Raw genomic sequence first — 21,305 nt, 5'->3', positions numbered from 1 at the left:
ATTTTAATGTGGTCATGACTCATGACTGCTGGTGTAGCGGTAATACATTCACAGCAAAAGCCCTTACCCTAACCCCTAGCCTAGCTAATTTTAGCTACCTAGCTAACTTTAGCCGCAACAAATTGGAATTCGTAACACATTATCATACATATTTTGCTAATCCGTCAAATTTTTGTAACATATCATACGAAATGGATGATGGACATCCATAAATTAATACATACCATACAAAATGGAGTAGGACAGATTTACATTTACTATGCTACGTCTACCCCTGAGTCCAGGTTGATTAGTGTTGCAGCATGTCTCTCTTTCTAAAACTATCACCCGAAATTGTTGCAAAACCTACAAGCCTGTTCAACCTCTCTTTCGTATCGTCTGAGATCCCCAAAGATTGGAAAGCTGCCGCGGTCATCCCCCTCTTCAAAGGGGTAGACACTCTAGACCCAAACTGCTACAGACCTATATCCATCCTACCCTGCATCTTCGAAAGCCAAGTTAATTAACAAACAGATCACCGACCATTTCGAATCCCACCGTACCTTCACCGCTATGCAATCTGGTTTCCGAGCTGGTCATGGGTGCACCCCAGGTCCTAAACGATATCATAACCTCCATCGATAAGAGACAATACTGCGCAACTGTATTCATCGACCTGGCCAAGGCTTTCAACTCTGTCAATCACCACATTCTTATTGGCAGACTCAACAGCCTTTGTTTCTCAAATGACTGCCTCGCCTGGTTCACCAACTACTTCTCAGACAGTGTTCAGTGTGTCAAATCGGAGGGCCTGTTGTCCGGACCTCTGGCAGTCTCTATGGGGGTGCCACAGGGTTCAATTCTCGGGCCGACTCTTTTCTCTGTATACATCAATGATGTCGCTCTTGCTGCTGGTGATTCTCTGATCCACCTCTACGCAGACGACACCATTCTGTATACTTCTGGCCCTTCTTTGGACACTGTGTTAACTAACCTCCAGACGAGCTTCAATGCCATACAACTCTCCTTCCGTTGCCTCTAACTGCTCTTAAATGCAAGTAAAACTAAATGCATGCTCTTCAAACGATCGCTACCAGCACCTGCCCGCCCGTCCAGCATCACTACTCTGGACGGTTCTGACTTAGAATATGTGGACAACTACAAATACCTAGGTGTCAGGTCAGACTATAAACTCTCCTTCTAGACTCACATTAAGCATCTCCAATCCAAAATTAAATCTAGAATCGGCTTCCTATTTCGCAACAAAGCATCCTTCACTCATGCTGCCAAACATACCCTCGTAAAACTGACTATCCTTGACTTCGGCGATGTCATTTTAAAAACAGCTTCCAACACTCTACTCAGCAAATTGGATGTTTCTATCTCAGTGCCATCCTTTTTTGTCACCAACGCCCCATATACTACCCACCACTGCGACCTGTATGCTCTCGTTGGATGGCCCTTGCTTCATATTCGTTGCCAAACACACTGGCTCCAGGTCATCTATAAGACTTTGCTAGGTAAAGCCCCGCCTTAACTCAGCTCACTGGTCACCATAGCAGCACCCACTCGTAGCACGCACTCCCGCGGGTATATTTCACTGGTCACCTGTAACGGCAGATTTCCTCCTCTTCGTCTGAAGAGGAGGTGTAGGGATCGGACCAAGACGCAGAGTGGAAAGTGTCCATGATTTATTAACAATAAACTGAACACTACACGAAACAAAATAACAAAAGCGAATCAAACCGAAAGACAGTCCCGTGTGGCACGAACACTGACACGAAATACAAACACCCACAAACACACACGTGAACCCCGGCTGCCTAAGTATGATTCTCAATTAGGTACAACGATTGACAGCTGCCTCTGATTGAGAATCATACCAGGCCGAACGCACAAAACCCCAACATAGAAAACAACACATAGACAACCCACCCAACTCACGCCCTGACCATACTAAATAAATACAAAACAAGAGTAAACAGGTCAGGAACGYGACATCACCCCCAAAGCCAATTCCTCCTTTGGCCGCCTTTCCTTACAGTTCTCTGCTGCCAATGACGGGAACGAATTGCAAAAATCATTGAAGCTGGAGACTCATATCTCCCTCACTAACTTTAAGCACCAGCTGTCAGATCAGCTCACAGATCACTGCACCTGTACATAGCCCATCTGTAAATAGCCCATCCAACTACCTCATCCCCATACTGTTATTTTAATTTTTTGCTGCTTTGCACCCCAGTATCTCTGCTTGCACATTAATCTTCTGCACATCTATCACTCCCGGGTTAAATTGCTAAATCATTATTTTTGTCATTATTTCCCCACTATGGCCTATTTATTTCCTTACCTCCCTTATCTTAACTCATTTGCACACACTGTATATAGACTTTTTTTCTATTGTGTTATTGACAGTATGTTTGTTTATCCCATGTGTAACTCTGTGTTGTTGTTTGTGTCGCACTGCTTTGCTTTATCTTGGCCAGGTCGCAGTTGTAAATGAGAACTTGTTCTCAACTAGCCTACCTGGTTAAATAAAGGTGAAATATATATATTTTTTTAAATGTCAACGGACGCCGGGTCTCTTTGACGGTCTGTCACAGTGGGAAGGCTGGGGGTAAAGRGGGAGGAGGAGGGAGAGAGAGAGCCTTGGGGGAGTCAGTGGCTAGAAGGGGATGGGGGCATATACAGTATGGCCAGGGTGGAGCTGGGGAGGATGGGAAGGAGGCGGAGGGCTGTGATGGGAGAGGAAATGGGGTGGACAGGGGCTGTGGTAGATTGGGAAGCCTTAGGGAGAGAGTGTCTCAATGAGGGGACATACAGTATTGCTGGAGTGGAGAGGCACCAGGTGGCTGTCTGTGGCAGCTCTATTTGCTCCCACTTTCCGCTCTCTCCTCTTCCAGCCTTTGGTCTCTGATCCCCCTCTTCTCCCCTCCTCCCAAAGTGTCTGACATATCTGACACGTGTAACCAGCCAACCTACAGATGTCACGGAGAAAATGAATCTCTCTATTTCTTTTATTTCTTCTTCCCAAACCTATTTGAGCCCCCTTTGCCCCTTTTCTACACACACGCACACACACACGCACACACGCACACTCACACACAACCACACACATGCAAGCACGCACGCACACACACACAATGTCTCGAGGAGTCTGTGGTGCGCTAATGAAGGCCTTGTGGAGAGGCCATTTCACACTCGATTCCCCTCAACACCCCTGACGTGTTATAACATTGGGACACAACCAGCTGGACTATTGGTTGTCTTTCTAGTAGTCTGTGTTGTTGGTACTGTAGCCTACCCTACTGTATGTGTGTCATGTATTTTGAAAGTGATGATTGAGATGTAATTTCCTTCCGTTATCAATGTCCTGCTGTTTATGTACATTAGGTCCTGAAAATAGCTATTCCTCTAAAAGTGTGTGGTATACAAGGCCAATTGTGTTTTGTTTCATATGATTATATGGCATTGATATGATTGATATGGCTTTGGCCCCCTTTCATGCGAAAGGTTCCCAAAATGTTAGGTTGTTAGAACAGTCTGGTGGGAACATTGTGGGGACGTCACAAAATACATTTTCACAAACTCTAGAACTGTCCAGTTGGGCTGACATTCAGATCATGTTTGTTTCAGGGTGCACAAAACATTCCTTTGAGGTTGCAAGAATGTTGCCAGAACGGCCTTTATTAGTTCTTTAAAGGTTCCCGGAACATTTAATTAGGTTGCGCATCAACGGAATATTATGTTAAACCAAAAACAAATATCCTATGAATGTCATAAATATCACACGCCCCCATAAAGAAAATGTGAATTAAAAACAGGTTCAGCCCCTGGTTCGAGGGTGATCCTGTTGAGTTACTCCACCTCCAGAATTGCATTTGGCGAAAGGCTCAACACACGCATACTCAAACTGACTGGCTCTCGTTCAGGGAAATTAGAAATAAGCGCACTCAGGCTATCCGGAAGGCCAAAGTTAGTTACTTTAAGGAGCAGTTCTCTCTCTGTGGGTCTAACCCCAAGAAGTTCTGGGGAAACGGTTAAAGATCTGGAGAATAAACCCTCCTCCTCACAGCTGCCCATGTCCCTTTAATGTTGATGATGTGGTTGTTACTGACAAGAAGCACATGGCTGAGCTCTTTAATCACCACTTCATTAAGTCAGGATTCCTATTTGACTCAGCCATGCCTCCTTGCCCGTCTAACATTTCCTCATCTCCCACCCCTTCTAATACGATTATCCCCGATGCTTCTCCCTCTTTTTCCCCTGTCCCACTACAAAGTTTCTCCCTGCAGGCAGTCACTGAGTCCGAGGTGCTAAAGGAGCTCCTTAAACTTGACCCAAAAAAAACATCTGGGTCAGATGGTTTAGACCCTTTCTTCTTTAAGGTTGCTGCCCCTATCATCGCCAAGCCTATCTCCAACCTTTTTAACCTGTCTCTCCTTTCTCCGGAGGTTCCCATTGCTCGGAAGGCAGCCACAGTTCGTCCTTTATTTAAAGGGGGAGATCAAGCTGATCCTAACTGTTTTGGCCTATTTCTATTTTGCCCTGTTTATCAAAAGTGTTGGGAAAACTTGTCAATAATCAACTGACTGGCTTTCTTGATGTCTATAGTATTCTCTCTGGTATGCAATCTAGTTTTCGCTCAGGTTATGGATGTGTCACTGCAACCTTAAAGGTCCTCAATGATGTCACCATTGCCCTTGATTCTAAGCAATATTGTGCTGCTATTTTTATTTACTTGGCCAAAGCTTTTGATACGGTAGACCATTCCATTCTTGTGGGCCAAATAAGGAGTATTGGTGTCTCTGAGGGGTCTTTGGCCTGGTTTGCTAACTACCTCTCTCAAAGAGTGCAGTGTATAAAGTCCGAAAATCTGCTGTCACAGCCACTGCCTGTCACCAAGGGAGTACCCCAAGGCTCGATTCTAGGTCCCACGCTCTTCTCAATTTACATCAACAACATAGCTCAGGCAGTAGGAAGCTCTCTCATCCATTTATATGCAGATGGTACGGTCTTATACTCAGCTGGCCCCTCCCCGGATGTTGTGTTAAATGCTCTACAACAAGCTTTCTTAGTGTCCAACAAGCTTTCTCTACCCTTAACCTTGTTTTGAACACCTCCAAAACAAAGGTCAAGTGGTTTGGTAAGAAGAATACCCCTCTTCCCACAGATGTTATTACTACCTCTGAGGGTTTAGAGMTTGAAGTAGTCACCTCATACAAGTACTTTGGAGTATGGCTAGACGGTGCACTGTCCTTCTCACAGCACATATCAAAGCTGCGGGCTAAAGTTAAATCTAGACTTGGTTTCCTCTATCGTAATCGCTCCTCTTTCACCCCGGCTGCCAAACTAACCCTGATTCCGATGACCATCCTACCCATGCTAGATTACGGAGACATAATATATAGATCGGCAGGTAAGGGTGCTTTCAAGCGGCAGATGTTCTTTACCATTCGGCCATCAGATTTGCCACCAATGCTCCTTATAGGACACATCCCTGCACTCTATACTCCTCTGTAAACTGGTCATCTCTGTATACCCGTCGCAAGAACCACTGATTGATGCTTATTTATAAAACCCTCTTAGGCCTCACTCCCCCTAGCTGAGATATCTACTGCAGCCCTCATCCTCCACATACAACACCCGTTCCGCCAGTCACATTCCGTTAAAGGTCCACAAAGCACACACATTCCTGGGTCACTCCTCTTTTCAGTTCGCTGCAGCTAGCAACTGGAACGAGCTGCAACAAACACTCAAACGGGACAGTTTTATCTCAATCTTTTCATTCAAAGACTCAATCATGGACACTCTTACTGACAGTTGTGGCTGCTTCGTGTGATGTTTTGTTGTCTCTACCTTCTTGACCTTTGTGCTGTTGTCTGTGCCCAATAATGTTTGTGCCATGTTTTTTGCTGCTGCCATGTTGTGTTGTTACCACGTTGTTGTCATGTCGTGTTGTGTTGTCTCTCTTGTTGTGATGTGTGTTTTGTCCTATATTCATATTGTATTTATGAAAATGTTTTAAATCCCGTCCCCGCAGGAGGCCTTTTTCCTTTTGGTAGGCCGTCATTGTAAATAAGAATTTGTTCTTAACTGACTTGCCTAGTTAAATAAAGGTTCAATAAAATTAAATTAAAAATTAAAACAGACTTATTTGGAAATTGTGGAACATTGTAGGAATGTTCTGTGTAAACTCTTAAAGATTTCCAGAACATTTTATTAYGTTTTGGGAGTCTGGGATGTTACAAGAATATTCCTGTGATATTCACATATTGTACTGACAGGACTTAGACCAGGTTTTCTGTCAACATTCTTACAACATTAATGGAATGTCCTGTGCATCCTAACTTAAACATTGTATGAATGTCATTACAACTGATCATATTTAGTGCTTTTGGAACATATGTCTTGTAATGTGTCCACACGGTTACCACAACCGAATKACATGTTTTGGGAACCTTTAAATAACTCAGAAAGGCTGTTCTGTCAACATCCTTGCAACATCAAATGAATGTGTTGTGCAACATGATACAAACATTCTCTGAATGTCTGCACAACTCGACAGTTCCTGTGTTTTGTGAACCTTTCTCTTGTCATATCCCAACAATGTTCCCACAACCTAAAGAAATGTTTTAGGAACTTTTAAAGAACATAAAAAAATGTTTTCTGGGAACGTTCTTCTAGCATCAGGTGAATGTTTTTTCATTCTAAAATATACATTGTATAATCATCTGCACAGCTGGATAGTTTGTCTTTTGGGTTGTCCCCACAATGATCCCACCATACTGTTTCGACAAACATTTGGGAACCTTTAAAGAACAGACAAAATGTGTCATCGGAACATTCCTACAACATCAGGCAAATGTTTTATACAATCATCAGCATGACTGGACAGTTTTTGTGTCACGGAACCAATTTTGGTTTGCTGGAACATTATAGTGAATGTTAGGATATTTAAAAAATGGGGGGAAAAAACACAGTTTGTTATCAAAAACATTCTTTGAATGTTTTGGGGATGTTCTCATCCTAATGTTTGATAAAACCAGAACTTAATGGGAATATTAGCTAATGTTCTGGGAATGTTCCTGGTTTGTGGGTCGTCTCTCCATGAGGACTCTTCAGAGATGAGGAATACTTCAGTGGCGGGTCGTGCAACTCTGAATATATTCACGACATTAGCATAATTCTATKAGTTTATTTACCAACTAATAATCTAATATTAGGCTGTAACTGCGCGGTAAAAACACTTGAGAGCTTCTGACAGTTATCAAAGACATGACTGATCAAGCCGTTCACTGAACGTTTAGAGAACAGCTTTCATCGAACACACACACTCAAACAGTTAAGACAAGCTCCTCTACCCTGCCAAAGTCAATATGCTGTTTGATAACAAGTAGGGTATGATGTATGTGGCTACAGCTTCAATGTCTGCATTTTTTTATACATTGATGTACTTGGCGCACCTACAACTTCATTTTTATGTGGTCACTGTTGCTCTTTTGTATCCAATTATGCTAATGAATATAATGGATTACATTCATTAGGAGTCATGGCACTTTATATTGCATCTGCATCTCTCACTATAAATCTCAATATACTTTTGAAGTCAAGGTCAAACTCTCAAAAGCAACATGTGGATGTTGATGTTGTCTCAAAGTAGACTCATATTAAAAAAATTTTTTTAAAAGCATTCTCTTAATTTATTGCCACCGTATCTGCTCTAATGACACAACACAGGTGGTGTGTTCTTGTCCCTTCTGTGTGTATAGGTGATAGAGCTGTGTCGACTCAACAGCCAGGAGAAGCTGGTTAGTGTTGTTATCCACGTGTGGCTTGTTGACCTCCCGTTCTCTGTATGTCTGCAGGAGGTGGAGCTGTGTCGACTGAACAGTCAGGAGAAGCTGGGCCTGACGTTGTGCTACAGGACAGACGAGGAGGAGGACATGGCTATCTATGTCAGTGAGGTGAGACAGCAGGAGTGGGGCTGAGGGTAGCTAGGGAACTGCTGCTGTTCGTCTTACTTATTCTCATTCTTCTTCTTCTTCTCTCTCTCCACCCTTACGGTTTTCACTTCAGAAAACGCTATTCTATACGCCACACTTATTCAGAAATAGGTATTTTTGAAGCTCTCACTTCAGCTACACGTCTAATGTCACAACACTCAGCAGTGTACAAATGCTTCCTTTCCTCAAGAGTTCTAGAACAAACACCAAAATAAACAGCTACTATTTATAGTTGTTGATAAAAGAAAATGTAAATCGACTTGATAAAAAAATGTATGCATGCATTTCCACCAGTCCTGTCTGTTTATCGGTTCTTTGAGGTTTCAAAGAGTGCATTCCCGAAAGTATTCAGAACCCATGACTTTTTCCACATTTTGTTACGTAGCAGCATTATTCTAAAAACTATTCAATTGACGCTACAAGTTTGGCACACCTGTATTTGGGGAGTTTCTTCCATTCTCCTCTGCAGATCCTCTCAAGCTCTGTCAGGTTGGAGGGGGAGCGTCGCTGCACAGCTATCTTCAGGTCTCTCCAGAGATTTGCGATCAAGTTCAAGTCCGTGTTCTGCTTAGGCCACTCAAGTCATTCAGAGACTTGTGCTGAAGCCACTCCTGCGTTGTCTTGGCTGTGTACTTAGGGTCATTGTCCTGTTGGAAGGTGAACCTTCGCCCCAGTCTGAGGTCCTGAGCGCTCTGGAGCAGGTTTTCATCAAAGATCTCGCTGTACTTTGCTCTGTTCATCTTTCCCTCGATCCTGRCTAGTCTCCCAGTCCCTGCTGCTGAAAAACATCCCACACAGCATGATGCTGCCTCAACCATGCTTCACCATAGGGAAGATGCCAGGTTTCCTCCAGACATGACGCTTGGCATTCAGGCCAAAGATTTCAATCCTTTAGGTGCCTTTTGGCAAACTCAAAGCGGGTTGTAATGTACTGAGGAGTGGCTTCCATCTGGCCTCAACCATAAAGGCCTGATTGGTGGAGTGCTGCAAAGATGGTTGTCCTTCTGGAAGGTTCTCCCATCTCTACAGAGGACCTCTGGAGCTATTTCAGAGGGACCATCGAGTTCTTGGTCACCTCCCTGACCAAGGCCCTTCTCGTCCAATTGCTCAGTTTGTCCGAGCGGCCAGCTCTTGGAAGAGTCTTGGTGGTTCCAAACTTCTTCCATTTAAGAATGGTGGAGGCCACTGTGTTCTTGGGGAACTTCGACGCTGCAGAATTTTTTCGGTACCCTTCCCCAGATCTGTGCCTCGTCACAATCCTGTCTCAGAGCTCTACGGACAATTCCTTCGACCTCATGGCTTGATTTTTTCTCAGACATGCACTGTCAACTGTGGAATCTTATATAGACAGGTGTGTGCCTTTCCAAATCATGTCCAACAAATTAATTTATCACAGGTGGACTCCAATCATGTTGTAGAAACATTTCAGTGATGATCAATGGAAACAGGATGCACCTGAGCTCAATTTTTTCTTTATTTTTAATACATCTGCCAACATTTCTAAAAACCTGTGATGTACAGTATATGTTTAGATTGATGAGGGAAAAAAAGATTTAATCCATTTTAGAATAAGGCTGCAACATAACAAAATGTGGAAGAATTCAAGGGGTATGAATATTTTCCGAATGCACTGTAAATACACTGATATAACTGTGAAAGGAATACAGCGTTCTAGACTTTCAGGACTAAATCAGTTGTGAGCTTAGTTAATATTGAATATGTAGAGAGTCTGTAATTGAATATGATTACACAGACTAAAAAGACATGAATCGTTGGACTGGCACTTCATCATTTTTATATTTGCAATAATATAGATTAAACCACCTCGTAAAAAAAAGGCACTATAGTCTTTCTTTGAGTGTATATCCCCCTTCTTCAAATAGAACTGACATGTTTTGCAAGCTGAGGTTACACTATTTGTGCCCACAGTCAAGGCTTTTTTTCTCTGTTTCTCCCACTTATTGGCAGCACTTACAAAGCACTGTCCTCTCCTCCATTCTGCCCAACTTACACTCTCTCTCTCTCTCTCTCTCGCTCTCTCTCTCTCTCTCTCTCTCATTCGTTTGAAGTTAGCTCAGACCCGCAAGGTATATGCAGCTGAACATGAGATGAATACAGATCGCTGTAGTCACTGGGCTGCTTCTCCTCTCAAGTGTTCAGTCTATAAAAAGTCAAACCAAGGAGAGCGTGCTGCATTTACATGAGCTTCTACTGACTGTCACTCCGTATTTCAGCTGTGTTTCAGAGAGTGAATTGTGTTTCTGATCTCACATAAATACCAATGAACTATACAGTCTCATGCATACTATTTGGCAAAGCACAAGATGTAGTGTTTAAAAAGGACATGTTATATCATGCTTTGTGTAGTATGACTTTGCTTAAAAATTGGTTTGAGAATAAGCTATATGGTGTTTATGAAGTCTTTATGAATGCCCTATAAAGCCTTTATAAGTTGTAGGGTCTTGCTTTAAATGGCGYGCAGCTTATAAAGCCTTCATAAACAATACATAAATGTGTTATGAATCAATATAACCGTATGTCATCCTTTATAAAAGGTTCATAAATGTGGCTTAACTGTGTGACATAACCACCAATGTCAAATCTGACATAACCCACTATGTAAAATATGACTTTTTAAAATTTAACCAGGCAAGTCAGTTAAGGACAAATTCTTATTTTCAATGAAGGCCTAGGAACAGTGGGTTAGCTGCCTTGTTCAGGGGCAGAACGACATATTTTTATCTTGTCAGCTCGGTGTCACGCCCTGACCATAGAGAGCTGTTTATTCTCTATGATGGTTAGGTCGGGGTGTGACTAGGGTGGGTTATCTAGGGGAATTATATATCTATGTTGGCCTGGTATGGTTCCCAATCAGAGGCAGCTGTTTATCGTTGTCTCTGATTGGGGATCATATTTAGGTAGCCATTTCCCCATTGTGATTTGTAGGATCTTGACTATGACTATGTATAGTTGCCTGCGAGCATTATTATAGCTTCACATTTCGTTTGTTCGCTTTATTGTTTTTGTTCTTTGAGTTTTTTCTTCCTAATAAAAGGGATGGAAACATACCACGCTGCATCTTGGTCCAATCATTATGACGATCGTGACACTCGGGGATTCGATCTAGTAACCTTTCTGTTACTGGCCCAACGCTCTAACCACTAGGCTACCTGCCGCCCCATAAACCTGTGCTTTATAAAGGGTGGCATAAGGACCTCTTAATAAAGGCCTTATAAATCATATTAAATGAAGGCTTCACAAAGCATTTATAACCCTGTCATGCATCTTGGGAGAGCATTGCAACACCAGAATATTGGGTTCGATTCCAGGGACCACCCAATTTGTAAAAATGTATTCACGCATGACTGTAAGTCGCTTCGGATAAAATCGTTGGCAAAATTGTATATATTATATTACACTAAAACATTGCTAGGATGGCCCAACCTCTTTACCTCCTGGGTGCACATAGTCAATATTGGACCTGACCTCAACTTCCCCCAAAATGCTGTGTTGCAGGATGACACACATTCTAAAGTTCAGTCATGCACAGCTAAAAAAAACGTTGATAGAGCCTTTTAAAATCAGTTTTAAAAATGTGCCTACTGTTTTTTTCTCTCCCAAATTCCATTTTCTTGGTTTTTGTTTTTCCAGGTTTTGGATGTCCCCATTTGTTCTGGTTTACTCCAGTTTTTTTTAAACACTTTTTTTAATAGAAAACAACTAAATTGGATTTTGTGTGTTCACAACAATGCTTAAACCAAATCAGGGGATGACTTTTGAGGTCTTGGAAAAATCTAAGACATGTAGATTTTTTGTGTAGTTGCCCTTTAATTCAGTGAGCATGYCCTGTACTTTTGTTTGGTTAGCGGGTTTTCTGTAGTGCAGTAAGCACACATGATGTGATTCGGCTGCCAATGGAATGGGTGGAGTAAAAGTCCAAGAATCCAAGATGGCGTAGCAGTCAGGCGTCTTTGTCTTCGTCTTGTCGTGTCCCGTGTATAAATCTTTTTATATTTTTTTTCTTCGCATATATATATTTTTTTAATTTTCTTAACTTCAACATACTCTCCTGCAACCCGCCTCACCCAATGTGGTATGGATCTGCTATTTGCTTTACTTTAGAACCGGAACCCCCAACAGAAGCTAGCTACTGCTAGCAGTCATCAGCTAACCTTTAGCCCGGACAACTCCTGCCAGTCTGCACAGCGCAATTCAACCCAGAGCAAATCGGACTTCTTCTTCTCCATATCTCCGGATTACTACCGCAAGCTCTGAACCTTTTCACCTGGATCATTGCAGCTAGCTAGCTGCTATCCGAGTGGCAACTCCTGGCTAACGTCTCTGTCTCGAAGCAAGCACCAATTAGCCTGGAGCTAGCCTATGCTAGGCCCATCTCCGGGCTAGCTGAAGAGGTCCATCAGCCACTCTTTGTGCTACAATACCTATTTTGCCAATTGGCCTGGAGCCTTTCACTACATGGAGCCCTGCTGATCCATCACGACTGGTCTGCCGACGTAGCCGACGTAACAGACTTCTTTCGTTGCGACGTCCCTCTAAGGCCCTTCTGCTAGCCCCGGCCCGCTAGCTGTCTGAATCGCCGTGTCTCCAGCCCGCCTAGCTACTCACTGGACCCTATGATCACTCGGCTACACATGCCCCTCCCTAATGTCAATATGCCTTGTCCATTGCTGTTTTGGTTAGTGATTACTGTCTTATTTCACTGTAGAGCCTCCAGCCCTGCTCAATATGCCTTAACTAACCCTTTAGTTCCACCTCCCACACATGCGGTGACCTCACCTGGTTTAAATGGTGTCTCTAGAGACAATACCTCTCTCATCGTCACTCAATGCCTAGGTTTACCTCCACTGTATTCACATCCTACCATACCTTTGTCTGTACATTATGCCTTGAATCTATTCTACCGCGCCCAGAAACCTGCTCCTTTTACTCTCTGTTCTGAACGTACTAGACGACCAGTTCTTATAGCCTTTAGCCGAACCCTTATCCTACTCCTCCTCTGTTCCTCTGGTGATGTAGAGTTTAATCCAGTGCCTAGCTCCACTCCCATTCCCCAGGCGCTCTCATTTGTTGACTTCTGTAACCGTAAAAGCCTTGGTTTCATGCATGTTAACATTAGAAGCCTCCCCCTAAGTTTGTTTTATTCACTGCTTTAGCACACTCTGCCAACCCGGATGTCCTAGCCGTGTCTGAATCCTGGCTTAGGAAGGCCACCAAAACCCCTGAAATTTCCATCCCTAACTATAACATTTTCTGACAAGACAGAACTGCCAAAGGGGGCGGAGTTGCAATCTACTGCAGAGATAACCTGCAGAGTTCTGTCTTACTATCCAGGTCTGTGCCCAAACAATTTGAACTTCTACTTTTAAAAATCCACCTTTCCAGAAACAAGTCTCTCACCTTTGCTGCTTGCTATAGACGACCTTCTGCCCCCAGCTGTGCCCCGGACACCATATGTGAATTGATTGCCCCCCATCTATCTTCAGAGCTCGTGCTGTTAGGTGACCTAAACTGGGACATGCTTAACACCCCGGCCATCCTACAATCTAAGCTTGATGCCCTCAATCTCACACAAATTATCAATGAACCTACCAGGTACAACCCCAAATCCGTAAACACGGGCAACCTCATAGATATCCTCCTAACCAACCTGCCCTCCAAATACACCTCTGCTGTCTTCAACCAGGATCTCAGCGATCACTGCCTCATTACCTGTGTCCGTAATGGGTCTGCGGTCAAATGACCACCCCTCATCACTGTCAAACCCTCCCTAAACACTTCAGCGAGCAGGCCTTTCTAATCGACCTGGCCCGGGTATCCTGGAAGGATATTGACCTCATTCCGTCAGTAGAGGATGCCTGGCTATTCTTTAAAAGTGCTTTTCTCACCATCTTAAATAAGAATGMCTCATTTAACAATTTTTGAACCAGGAACAGATATAGCCCTTGGTTCATTCCAGACCTGATTGCCCTTGACCAGCACAAAAACATCCTGTGGYGTACTGCATTGGCATCGAATAGCCCCCGCGATATGCAACTTTTCATGGAAGTTAGGAAACAATATACACAGGCAGTTAGAAAAGCAAAGGCTAGCTTTTTAAAACAGAAATTTGCATCCTGTAGCACAAACTCCAAAAAGTTCTGGGACACTGTAAAGTCCATGGAGAATAAGAGCACCTCCTCCCAGCTGCCCACTGCACTGAGGCTAGGAAACACTGTCACCACCAATAAATCCATGATAATTGAGAATTTCAATAAGCATTTTTCTACGGCTGGCCATGCTTTCCACCTGGCTACCCCTACCCCGGTCAACAGCCCTGCACCCCCCACAGCAACTTGCCCAAGCCTCCCCCATTTCTCCTTCACCCAAATCCAGATAGCTGATATAATGAAAGAGCTGCAAAATCTGGACCCCTACAAATCAGCCGGGCTAGACAATCTGGACCCTCTCTTTCTAAAATTATCCGCCCAAATTGTTGCAACCCCTATTACTAGCCTGTTCAAACTCTCTTTCGTATCGTCTGAGATCCCCAAAGATTGGGTAGCTGCAACGGCCATCCCCCTCTTCAAAAGGGGGAGACACTCTATACCCAAACTGCTACAGACCTATATCTATCCTACTCTGCCTTTCTAAGGTCTTCGAAAGCCAAGTTAACAAACAGATCACCGACCATTTCGAATCCCACCGTACCTGGTTTCCGAGCTGGTCATGGTTGCACCTCAGCCACACTCAAGGTCCTAAAAGATATCATAACCGCCATCGATAAGAAACAATACTGTGCAGCTGTATTGATCGACCTGGCCAAGGCTTTTGACTCTGTCAATCACCACATTCTTATCGGCAGACTCAACAGCCTTGGTTTCTCAAATGACTTTGGACACTGCGTTAACTAACCTCCAGACGAGCTTCAATGCCATACAACTCTCCTTCCGTGGCCTCCAACTGCTCTTAAATGCAAGTAAAACTAAATGCATGCTCTTCAACTGATCGCTGCCCGCACCTGCCCACCCGTCCAGCATCACTACTCTGGACGGTTCTGACTTAGAATATGTGGACAACTATACCTAGGTGTATGGTTAGACTGTAAACTCTCCTTCCAGACTCACATTAAGCATCTCCAATTAAATCTAGAATCGGCTTCCTATTTCGCAACAAAGCATCCTTCACTCATGCTGCCAAACATACCCTCGTAAAACTGACTATCCTTTACAAAACAGCCTCCAACACTCTACTCAGCAAATTGGATGCAGTCTATCACAGTGCCATCCGTTTTGTCACCAAAGCCCCATATACTACGTATGCTCTTGTTGGCTGGCCCTCACTTCATGTTTGTCGCCAAACCCACTGGCTCCAGGTCATCTATAAGTCTTTGCTCCAGCAGGTATATTTCACTGGTCACCCCCAAAGCCAATTCCTCCTTTGGCCGCCTTTCCTTCCAGTTCTCTGCTTCCAAATCACTGAAGCTGGAGACTCATATCTCCCTCACTAACTATAAGCACCAGTTGTCAGAGCAGCTCACAGATCACTGCACCTGTACATAGCCCATCTTTAAATAGCCCATCCAACTACCTCATCCCCATACTGTTATTTATTTATTTTAAAAAATTGCTCCTTATTTAATTTTTTCCCCCCTTTGATACTGGGTATCTCTGCTTGCACATTCATCTTCTGCACATCTATAACTCCAGTGTTTAATTGCTAAATTGTAATTGTTTTACCACTATGGCCTATTTATTTCCTTACCTCCCTTATCTTACCTCATTTGCACACACTGTACATAGACTTTTTCTAYTGTGTTATTGAGTGTATGTTTGTTTATTCCATGTGTAACACTGTGTTGTTGTTTGTGTCGGCCTGCTTTGCTTTATCTTGGCCAAGTCGCAAATGTAAATAAGAACTTGTTCTCAACTGGCCTACCTGGTTAAATAAAGGTGAAATAAAATAATACAAATAAAAAAGGCCAGCAACACTCCGTATTACTCAGAACGCCATGAAATGACACCATATATACAGTGGTGTAAAGTACTAAACCTTGTGAAGACTTACAGAAAACGTTTGACCTCTGTCATTGCCAACAAAGGGTATATAACAAAGTATTGAGATAAACTTTTGTTATTGACCAAATACTTATTTTCCACCATAATTTGCAAATAAATTCATAAAAAATCCTACAATGTGATTTTATGGATTTTTTTTCTCATTTTGTCAGTCATAGTTGAAGTGTACCTATGATGAAAATTACAGGCCTCTCTCATCTTTTTAAGTGGGAGAACTTGCACAATTGATGGCTGACTAAATACTTTTTTGCCCCACTGTAAAACAGATTTAAGTTTGTCTGCATTAATGTTCCCGGCCACTAGGAGCACCGCTTATCGATGAGTATTTTCTTCTATGCTTTTGGCCTTACACAGCTCGTTGAGTGCGGTTTTAGTGCCAGCATCGGTTTGTAGTGGTAAATAGACGGCTACGAATAATATAGACAGTGTGGCTTACTGCTTACAGAATGAGGTATTCTACCTAATTCTACTTCAGGCGAGCAATACCTCGAGACTTCTTTAATATTAGACATCGCGCACCAGCAGTTATTGACAAATAGACACACAGCCCCGCCCCACGTCTTACCAGACGTAGCTGCTCTGTCCTGCCGATGCACGGAGAAGCCAGCCAGCCCTATATTATCCGTGTCGTTGTTTAGCCACGTCTCGGTGAAACATAAGATAATACAGTTTTTTAATGTCTCATTGGTAGGATAGTCTTAACCGTAGATYGTCCAGTTTGTTTTCTAATGATTGCACGTTGGTCAATAATACAGAGGGTAGTGGTGGTTTACCTACTCATCGTTGAATACTTACAAGGCACATCGCCCTCCTCCCCCTTCTTATACGTATTTTCTTCACGCGAATGACAGGGATTTGGGCCTTGTCTCGACAAAGCAGTATAWCCTTCGTGTCGGACTCATTAAATAAAAAAATCKTTGTCCAGTTCGAGGTGAGTAATCGCTGTTCTGRTGTCCAGAAGCTCTTTTCAGTCATAAGAGACGGTAGCAGCAACATTATGTACAAAATGAATTACAAACAATGCGAAAGAAATCGAAGAAAATAGCGCAGGTGGTTAGGAGCCCGTTAAATGGCAACCATCCCCTCCGGCGCCATTATCATTCTGGGTATCACTCCACATGTTGTGACAGTGGGTGAATCGCAAAAGTCCTTTCCGCCGTTCCTCGGGTCCTTTCTACTCCTCTCCTTAAAACATTTTCAAGAGCGACGAAAGGAGAGAAGACGTGACACGAGAAATCAAGGACAGGCCGGAGCTGAGAGCAGAGTCCCTCCCCATCCCCAGTAATCTCAGAGCAGCCCTTTTTAAGGAACGGTCTTTTGAGACACACACACACACACACACACACCGGACCATCATGAAGATGGAACATTCAGGCTGGCCCAGCCATCTCAGGAGATCCTGTCTGATTGGATAGAGTAAAACAAATGGCCCCAGACGGCAGTAATTGATTGGCCGTTGAAAGAGTGGCCTGCCCTCTTCGCTCAGTATCATTAGTCAGGGAGAATCATGGGAAGGAAGAGGCATGGATGGGCCTTGTATGGATACTATGTCTCTCTGTGTCCGGTATGTTACATCTACCAATCACAACAGGAGGGATGGAGGGTGCAGGTTAGCCCAACAGGGAAATCAACAGATAAAGAAGCAGAGTACACACACACACAAACACACAGTATTCCCTGATTGTGATACTTTATTGTACTTTCCCCAGACACATGTCCTGACAGGTTTGTAGCTCTGTTCAGTTAGCTGCTTCAGCAGTAGGGTAAAGTGGCCTTGATAGCTGGACTGGACAGATGCTATAACACATTCTGACAGCTAAGGCCTTCCTCTGGCAGCAGGTGCTTCAAACCATCACCAGATGGTGTTGAAAGAGGTCCTTTGTCTAGAAGTGTTGTATAACAGTTCTTACTTCAAACCTACAGAGGTGTTGGGGACTAAATTATTATTGGATGTCATAAGACATTTAGACAATGCTTTTATAGGTCAGTGGTCTCTGTAAAGTTGTATAGGTACACTACATGACCAAAGGTTTGTGAACACAATTAATCTCAAAGGTGTTCGTTGGGGTTAAAGTCAGGGCTCTGTGCAGGCCAGTCAAGTTCTTCCACACAGATCTCGACAAGGGATTTCTGTTTGGACCTCACTTTGTGCACAGGGGCATTGTCATGCTGAAACAGGAAAGGACCTTCCCCAAGCTGTTGCCACAATGTTGGAAGCACAGAATCGTCTAGACTGTAATTGTATGCTGAAACGTTAAGATTTCCCTTCACTGGAACAAAGGGGCCTAGCCCGAACCATGAAAAACAGCCTCAGACCATTATTCCTCCTCCACCAAACTTTAGAGTTGACACTATGTATTCGGACTGGTAGTGTTCTCATGGCATCCGCCAAACCCAAATGTGTCCGTCGGACTGCCAGATGGTGAAGTGTGACGCTTGGCATTGCACATGGTGATCTTAGGTTTGTGTGCGGCTGCTCAGCCATGGAAACCATTTTCATGAAGCTGCCGACAAACAGTTGCTGACGTTGCTTCCAGAGGCAGTTTGTAACTCGAGGATAGATTATATTTGCGTGCTACGCGTTTTAGCACTCGGCGGTCCCGTTCTTTGAGCTTGTGTGGCCTACCACTTTCCGGTTGCGCCGCTGTTGCTCCTAGACGTTACCACTTCACACTTCACAACAGCACTTACAGTTGACCGGGGCAGCTCTAGCAGAGCAGAAATTTGACGAACTGACTTGTTTGAAAGGTATCCTATGACGGTACCACGTTGAAAGTCACTGAGCTCTTGAGGAACGCCATTCTACCGCCAATGTTTGTCTATGGAGATTGCATGGCTGTGTGATCGATTTTATACACCTGTCAGCGATGAGTGTGGTTGAAATTGCCGAATCCAATAATTTGAAGGGGTGTCCATATACTTTTGTATATATAGTGTATTTTCAAAAGGTTATATATTTTGTGTATGAGATGTGATGTTAACGTTTTTTGACAAACTTCCAAAAGGCAATTTTGTGTTCCCTTTGAGCATTGATTCAAACAGTCTTTCCCCATCAGGTTGGGCCAAACAGCATCGCTGCAAGGGACGGACGCATCAGAGAGGGAGACCACATTTTACAGGTAGGACACTATTTCTTTCTATCTTGACCCTCAGCCCCTCTTTTCTCTCTCTCGTTCTCTCTTGCTCGCTCTCTCTCTCTCTTGTCTCCTCTTTCTCTCATTTCTCATCAGAGGTGACATAAACACTTTTTTATTTCACCTCCCTCTGCCATTGTCTCTCAACACGAGAACCCATTCATTTTTAATGGCGCCATAGTAAAAGAGAAACTCACCCCCTCTGTGACGGTTAGCGGGGAGGAAATGTCCCTCTGGCTGTTTTAGTTACCGACTCAGCATTCGACTGGGCTTTTTAACAGCCGTAAGAGCAGTTTAAGGATGCACCATGCTCCAGATATACCCCCCCACCTGCTTCTGGGTAACACACTGGGTAACACACTCACACAGCCACAAGAATGCACACACACGCACCCCACATCTCTTCCCTTTCTACACACACGCACGCGCACACCCCTGAGTTAGACTGAGAGGCTTTCCATGTTATTACCCCTCAGCTCCATCCCTGGGCCAGGGAGGGTCGGTGGACCCTGGAGGCTACTAGTACCCCCTCCAAAGACAGTCTTCTGGTGGGGTTAGAGACACAAACAGCAGAGTCAGTGGAGCTGTATGGACCATTATGATGTTATTGGAGAGGGAGGGGGGTTGTGAGCTTTGCTCTCTTGTAGGGTGAAGGGTGGAAAAGGGGGATGTTTTAAGGTGTAATCGAGTGCAGGATCCTAGAGAGGTTGGTGTTTTGCGAGGTAGGGATCAAGTAAGGTCATATATTTTGGGAGAGGCAGATTGAGGCCTTCGTGGAGAGAGAGGGATAGTAATGTTTTGGGAGGTTAAGGTTGTATAGGCTTACGTTTTTTTAAGTCATGTTTAAAAATACAAATCCGAGCGATAGATCTCAGACTGGGATCTCGGCTCGGGGAAGATTGGTGATCACTGGTATTAAGTGTAAGTGTTCTGTAGAGACTGAGAGCAGTAATGGTTTTGGGAGGCAGAGGCACAAGGTTGTTACAGTAATGTGGTTGAGAGTGCTGGAGAGAGTGGAGCTATGCTTTTGAGGAGAATGGCAGAAGTAGACGGTAATGTATTTTAGAGAGTGGTCTGTTTTCAGTCAGAGTGAACTCTCAGAACAACAGAGTGATGAGAGAGAGAGAGAGACACACACAGAGAGAGAGAGAGAGAGAGAGACACAGAGAGAGACACAGAGAGAGAGCGACACAGAGAGACACAGAGAGACAGACAGAGAGACAGACAGAGAGACAGACAGAGAGACAAACATTTGCTTTGGCAATGTTAACACATGTTTCCCATGCCAATAAAGCCCCTTGAATTGAATTGAATTGAATTGAGAGAGACAGAGAGAGGTGAGTACACGGTGCAGTCATGAGAGGAAGAAGATTGAGGAAGAAAGCGTAGGGTAAGCACAGTTTTTTTTGTTGCACGGTTTGGTGAGAGATAATGTACGGCCGGGGCTAGCTGCTTCCCTAATTGTCTGCCGCGTGGCGCCTTGTCCATGTGTGTGCACGTGTCTTTCGTGCGGTGCAGGTCATAATGTGTTGTGTGATTGTTTTGAGCTACGAGGCAAAGCGAGGGGAGAGGGGTTTGGGTTAGTGGTTGTGGTCCGTGCCTCCACCCCAAGCACCCCTTTACTATTATCCCATGCTGACAGGGCCATTACTCTGGTCAGAGGAAGACGGACGCCCCCCTGTCACGGCTCAGTTAATTGTGTGGGGCGTCTGTATGTATGAATGTGTGTTGCTTCCAGATGCTGGATGCTTTCAGGAGCAGAGCATTTCTAGTGCAGACGATCGGTCCATAGACCACTGGCCCATTCACGATCAATCCAGCCAGCCTGGCCTGCTATGAAACACTGACTGGACACATAGAGTGCAGATCCACAGGAAGGAGGAGGGACTGTCTTGTGTTGCAGGCCCTTTAGCTGTCTGCCAGCTGGGCTCTTTCTACAGTGTTCAACTGAGATAAAATGCAAATCAAAAAGGGAAAGTGGCCCTTCCCCTTGTGTGTGGTTTCTAGCGCGTGTATGTGCGCGTGTGAGTTATAACAGGACAGTGTGTGATATACTGTATATTGTGACTCCTGCCTCCACTTCAGGTTGCAACTGCTCTCTCTCTCTCTCT

The 21,305-nt window shown here is 44.1% G+C and overlaps 1 protein-coding gene across 1 annotated transcript in view; it reads left to right on the top strand.

Moving 5' to 3' along the window:
• The window catches only part of LOC111953019 (PDZ domain-containing RING finger protein 4-like), a 108,246-nt gene that overhangs the window by 74,796 nt on the left and 12,145 nt on the right, over positions 1-21,305 (top strand). Inside the window, exons 4-5 of the mRNA XM_023972088.2 lie at positions 7,848-7,946; positions 19,117-19,179. Of these exons, the coding sequence (XP_023827856.1) occupies positions 7,848-7,946; positions 19,117-19,179 (162 nt within the window). The remainder of the gene's footprint in view (positions 1-7,847; positions 7,947-19,116; positions 19,180-21,305) is intronic.

This window comes from Salvelinus sp. IW2-2015, linkage group LG26 (assembly GCF_002910315.2).
Source record: "Salvelinus sp. IW2-2015 linkage group LG26, ASM291031v2, whole genome shotgun sequence".
Lineage (NCBI taxonomy): Eukaryota > Metazoa > Chordata > Actinopteri > Salmoniformes > Salmonidae > Salvelinus > Salvelinus sp. IW2-2015.
Note: the sequence above shows the minus strand (reverse complement) of the source record. Positions and strands in the feature narration are given on the sequence as shown.